The sequence below is a fragment of the Nycticebus coucang genome, chromosome 8 (assembly GCF_027406575.1).
Source record: "Nycticebus coucang isolate mNycCou1 chromosome 8, mNycCou1.pri, whole genome shotgun sequence".
Classification (NCBI taxonomy): domain Eukaryota; kingdom Metazoa; phylum Chordata; class Mammalia; order Primates; family Lorisidae; genus Nycticebus; species Nycticebus coucang.
Genome location: NC_069787.1, coordinates 9687767 through 9693646, shown reverse-complemented (window position 1 = coordinate 9693646; position 5880 = coordinate 9687767). Strand labels below are relative to the sequence as shown.

At 47.7% G+C, this 5880-nt stretch overlaps 1 protein-coding gene across 1 annotated transcript; it reads left to right on the top strand.

Annotated features, from left to right (window-relative positions):
- Window positions 1–991: 991 nt before the first annotated feature.
- Window positions 992–5216, top strand: JAGN1 (jagunal homolog 1). The gene is made up of 2 exons (XM_053598792.1): window positions 992–1244; window positions 3969–5216. Exons 1-2 carry the CDS (start codon window positions 1156–1158, stop codon window positions 4429–4431), a joined length of 552 nt encoding a protein of 183 aa, XP_053454767.1. The 5' UTR covers window positions 992–1155; the 3' UTR covers window positions 4432–5216.
- The last annotated feature ends 664 nt before the right edge of the window (window positions 5217–5880 follow it).

The window sequence follows — 5880 nt, the reverse complement described above, 5'->3', positions numbered from 1 at the left end:
GGGGGTGGCACTGGGTTCTCACTGAAAAGTTTACTCTTTTCTTTTTGCATTGACAGCCACATTAAAAATTTTTTCCATTGGGGCCACGGTGTTTTATTAGGTTAAGAGATGTGTGTATTACATATGATTCACAAAGCCCGAGGCTCAAAGATAGTGTGAGTTAAATACAACTCACATGGCAAGTGTTAAGTGATGTAGAAGAAAAGATAAAACTGTGCTCCAACGATCAGTTTCCCCTACTGTGAAGTGAAGGCAGCCCTGTCATAAAGTCATATTAAAGCTCAAGAAAGGAAGACTGGGCTCGGCGCCTGTGCCACGTACACCGGAGGTGGCAGGTTCGAATCCAGCCCAGGCCCGCCAAACAACAATGACAACTACAACCAAAAAATAGCCGGGCCTTGTGGCGGGTGCCTGTAGTCCCAGCTACTTGGGACGCTGGGGCAAGAGAACCACTTAAGCCCAAGAGTCGGAGGTTGCTGTGAGCTGTGATGGCACGGCGCTCTACTGAGGGTGACAAAGTAAGACTGTCTAAAAAAAAGAAAAAGAAAAAAGAAAGGAAGACTTAAGTCCAGGCGCGGTGGCTCACACCTGTAATCCCAGCACACTGGGAGGCCGAGGCGGGCGGAATGACTGAGCTCACGAGTTCGGGTCCAGCCTGAGCAAGAGCAAGACCTCGTCTCTAAGAAAACATAGCCGGGCGTTGTGGCGGGCACCTGTGGTCCCACCTACTTGGGAGGCTGAGGCAAGAGGATCACTTGAGGCAGGCCAAGGGTTAGAGGCTGCTGTGAGCTATGACACTATAGCACTCGACCGGCGGAGACAAAGTGAGACTCTGTCGCAAAAAAAAAAAAAAAGTAAGACTGTACTTCGCGTAGACAGACAAAAAGAAGAAACCAAGACGTGACGCACAAAGTTCCCGCGCGCTGCACTGGTGAGGGGCGGGACGGGGCCGAGAGAGAACTAGGGCGCGTGCGCGCGGAGGAGTGACCACAGAGTCGGTCCTCCAGAGACAGAGAGGCCGGAAGTGCTCTCCTGAGAGCCACGCTGCTGCTAGTGTCAGAGCCGTGGCAGCGCGAATAGGGCTCCTCTGAGGCTTGGCGCTGTTGTAGCGGTAGCGAGACCTGGTGAGGGCATCGGGGGTTCTGGGCGCTTAGAATGGCATCTCGGGCAGGCCCGCGGGCGGCCGGCACCGACGGTAGCGACTTTCAGCACCGGGAGCGCGTCGCCAAGCACTACCAGATGAGGTATGAAAGGAGGCGAGGAGCTGGGAGGCCTTCTCCCCGACTGGAGAGACGTCGGCCCAGCCTCAGTCTTGCTCCCCACCCAGTTCCCCGCGCACTTGCCAAGTCCCCTCCTCCGGCGATTGCCTCGGGCCTGTCCCCCTTCCGAGGAAGCCCCGCAGCCCTGGCGAGCGCCACCCCTTTATTCACCCGGTGCCTTGCGGGGATCCAGCCCCCCCTGAGCTCAGGAGTCAGTGGTCCAGTTCTCTTAGCCTGGAAATCTCATTTCTAATTAAGTCTCAGTCCGCTCATCTGCAGAGGGAGAAAATAGCCTGCCCTTTAGGATTTGGTGGACAAGATAGCATAAGGGCTACCAGGTAACACATGATAGCTGTTACATTTTCAGATGTTTTGGGGATGCGGGGGAGGGTAAAAGGCAGCCTCCCCTGGCTAAAATGAATTTTTTTGAACATTCCCACGTAAAAGATATTTCTAGTGTGGCTGGAAGTGCTCTCCTGTCTAGTGTGCATGTTATATTTTCAATTAAAAAAAGTTAATTTAAAAAAAAAAAAGAACCAAAGAAAGCAAAACTGTTACCTGCCTTCATGGAGCTTGAAGTCTAGAGGTGATTATTTTTCCTGCCTTGTCACTTTTTCTATAATAAATATTTTAAAATACAAATTTAAAGAGATTTTTCTTCCTTTAACCCATGGAACTCTCCCAGAATGTTCTTTGCATCCTTCCCTCTGTAATTTTGAAGAATAATGAGCTCTTTGGACTCTCATTTCATTCTCATCTTTAGGCCCCTACTTATGAAGGTGTTTCCATGCCTTCCTAAAGCAGAAACATTGCCCTTGGGGATGTGAGGAGGATACATTTGGGACCTGAGAGAAGAGGAAAAGAAAGATGTGTTTCCTTTAGATCAGTGGTTCTCAATCTTCAAAATGCCTGGTAATGCCACAACCCTTTAATACAGTTCCTCATGTTGTGGTGACTCCCAACCATAAAATTATTTTCGTTGCTACTTCATAACTGTAATTTTGCTACTATTATGAATCGTAATGTAAATATCTGATATGCAGTACGTATTTTCATTGTTAAAAAGGGGTCACGACCCACAGTTTGAGAACTGCTTTAGATGAAAAATCTAGCTGGAGGCTTGGTGCCCGTAGCTCAGTGATTAGGGTGCTGGCAACATACACTGAGGCTGGCGGGTTCAAGCCTGGCCCGGCCTGCTAAACAACAATGAAAACTGCAACTAAAAATAGCCGGCGCCTGTAGTCCCAGCTACTGGGGAGGCTAAGGCAAGAGAATCGCTTAAGCCCAAGAGTTGGAAGTTGCTGTGAGCTGTGATGTCACAGCACTCTACTGAGGGCGAGGTAGTGAAACTGTGTCTCAAAAAAAAGAAAAATCTGGCTGGAGAACCATAGGCAGCATGAGCTCCTTTCCTCACTGCCAATACCTTTCTCCCTCAGGCTATAGGGTACAAAGTCATCTTTCTAAACACAGCTCTGAGTCATTATTCTCCTTTCATAGGCTTTGCAATTCTATATCCCACTACTCTTGCCCACCCACAGCGTGTTCTTGCCACACTGAACCATTTGCTTCCTGGAACACAAATGCTTATGCCTTTTTGTCTGAATGCTATTTCTGTTGCATAGAATGCCCATCTTCACTCATCCTTCAGAGCCTAGCACAGATACTACTTTCTTCTTTTTTTTGAGACAGAGTCTTTGTCACCCTCAATAGAGTGCGGTGGCATCACAGCTCGAATCCAGCCCTTTGGCTTAAGTGATTCTCTTGCCTCAGCCTCCTGAGTAGCTGGGACTACAGGCGCCAACCTCAATGTCTGGCTATTTTTTGTTGTTGCAGTTGTCATTGTTTTAGCTGGCCCAGGCCTGGCTGGGTTCAAACCCACCGGCCTCAGTGTATGTGGCTGGTGCGTAAACCAGTGTGCTACAGGCGCTAAGCCATATTACTTTCCTGTAACATACAGCCTTCTCTGACATTCCATCTCAAGCACAATTGATTCCTCCTTCCTATGAACCTGTATATTCTGGACATATATTTACGAGAATTGTTTCACTTAATTTTATTTTATTTATTTATTTATTTTGAGACAGTTTCACTTTATCACCCTTGGTAGAGTGCAACAACAACCTCCAACTCCTGGGTTCAGGGGATTCTCTTGCCTCAGCCTCCCAAGTAGCTGGGATTACAGGTACCCGCCACAACACCCAGTTATTTTTCTGTTGTAGTTCGGTGGGGGCTGGGTTTGAACCCGCCACGCTTAGTATATGTGGCCTGCGCCCTACCCACTGAGCCACACGCACCGCCCCACTTTATTTTCTAATTGTGTTCCTCCTCTTTTCCTTGTGCCCAGCCTCTAGGCCAGCGGTTCTCAACCTGTGGGTCGCAACGCTTTTCACAGGGGTCACCTAAATGCTTCTGCCTTTTTGTCTGAATGCTATTTCATATACATCCTGCATATCAGATATTTACATTACGATTCATAACAGTAGCAAAATTACAGTTATGAAATAGCAACGAAAATAATTTTATGGTTGGGGGTTACCACAACATGAGGAACTGTATTAAAGGGTCGTGGCATTAGGAAGGTTGAGAACCACTGCTCTAGGCTATCTTATTCAAATTTGTATCCCAGTGTGCAGTACAGTTGCCGCGCACATAGTTGGTGGTCAGAAAAATTTGAATGAAAGGTACTTTTCCTTCTGCTCTGCCCCACAGCGTGACCCTCAAGTATGAAATCAAGAAGCTGATCTACGTACATCTGGTCATCTGGCTGCTGCTGGTTGCAAAAATGAGCGTGGGACACCTGAGGCTCTTGTCACATGATCAGGTGGCCATGCCTTATCAGTGGGAGTACCCGTATTTGCTCAGCATTTTGCCTTCTTTCTTGGGCCTTCTCTCCTTCCCCCGCAACAACATTAGCTACCTGGTGCTTTCCATGATCAGCATGGGGCTCTTTTCCATTGCGCCTCTCATTTATGGCAGCATGGAGATGTTCCCTGCTGCACAGCAACTCTACCGCCATGGAAAGGCCTATCGCTTCCTTTTTGGTTTTTCTGCTGTCTGCGTCATGTACCTGGTGTTGGTATTGGCAGTCCAAGTGCATGCCTGGCAATTATACTACAGCAAGAAGCTTCTAGACTCTTGGTTCACCAGCACACAGGAGAAGAAGCGTAAATGAAACATAAATGAAGCCTGATGAACTGCTCTGTGGACTGAAGCCTGGGATTCCCTTTGAATGAAGGGACAGGGATAGACGGGCTGTTCATAAATCTTTTCTGGTAATTTTAGCAGCTATGATGCAGATCAGGCCAGATTTCTGCAAAGCCCCTCCTCTTGTCATCTGCTGAGGTGGCAAAACTGCATTTAATTTATTCCTGGTTAGCTAGAACTGGATGACCAACAGCTGTGAAACAAACTCCAGCTTGTTAAAGTTGAAGGCTTCCAGGGTTTTTCTTTAAGACTGAGCCTCATCGTTGCCTCCTCTTGGTCATTCTCCCCGCTTACATCTATCACTTCCTAGCTATTAAGACTAAAGAAAATAGGGAATAAAACAAATTCTATTTCGGGCGGCGCCTGTGGCTCAGTGAGTAGGGCGCCAGCCCCATATGCCGAGGGTGGCGGGTTCAAACCCAAACCTGGCCAAACTGCAACAAAAAAATAGCCGGGCGTTGTGGCGGGCGCCTGTAGTCCCAGCTGCTCGGGAGGCTGAGGCAAGAGAATCGCGTAAGCCCAAGAGTTAGAGGTTGCTGTGAGCCATGTGACGTCACAGCACTCTACCCAAGGGTGGTACAGTGAGACTCTGTCTCTACAAAAAAAAAAAAAACACAAAAAACAAATTCTATTTCAACCTATAGGTCATGGGTCAGGAAATATTTGGAAAGCTGCTCCCCCTGCAGGCTGTGGTCTTTCCTGCAAAGCATTTTAATTCAAAAGAACCCTCAATAAAGTTAAGACTGCCCTGTCTGCCTTGTTCCTTGTGTTTGGGACTTGAAAGAGTGTGAAAGCTGTGTTTGAGTGGTCTTAGACACTAGGAAATAGGTAAAAAGCCACCTGAGAAAACAGCAGTGGCCACAAAGGAGTGGACAGGCCATGGGGAAGCTAAGCCACAGTTGGACCCTGCCCCTAATTGGCAAGACCTGCCATGGTCCGGACATTTTACCCCTCTCTGTATAAAATGGTCCATTCCTTGGCTCAGCGCCTATGGCTCAAACGGCTAAGGCGCCACATACACCTGAGCTGGTGGGTTCGAATCCAGCCTGGGCCCGCCAAACAACAGTGACAGCTGCAACCAAAAAATAGCTGGATGTTGTGGCAGGTGCCTGTAGTCCCAGCTATTTGGGAGACTGAGGCAGGAGAATCGCTTGAGCCCAGGAGTTGGGGTTCAGGGCACAGCATGAGGTTCTGTCTCAAAAAATAAAATACAAAAATTAAAAAATAAAATGGTCCATTCCCATCTATCTAGCTTGGGTTATGGGCTCTTTTAGTTGGATATCTGTGTTCATCAGTCAGTGTTAAGTGAATGTCAGTTAATGTGTCTTCTATTACTATATAACAGTATCCAAAAGAATTTTAAAGGATCTCTGGTTTTTTGTTTTGTTTTGTTTTGAGGCAGAGTCTTTGTCTCCCT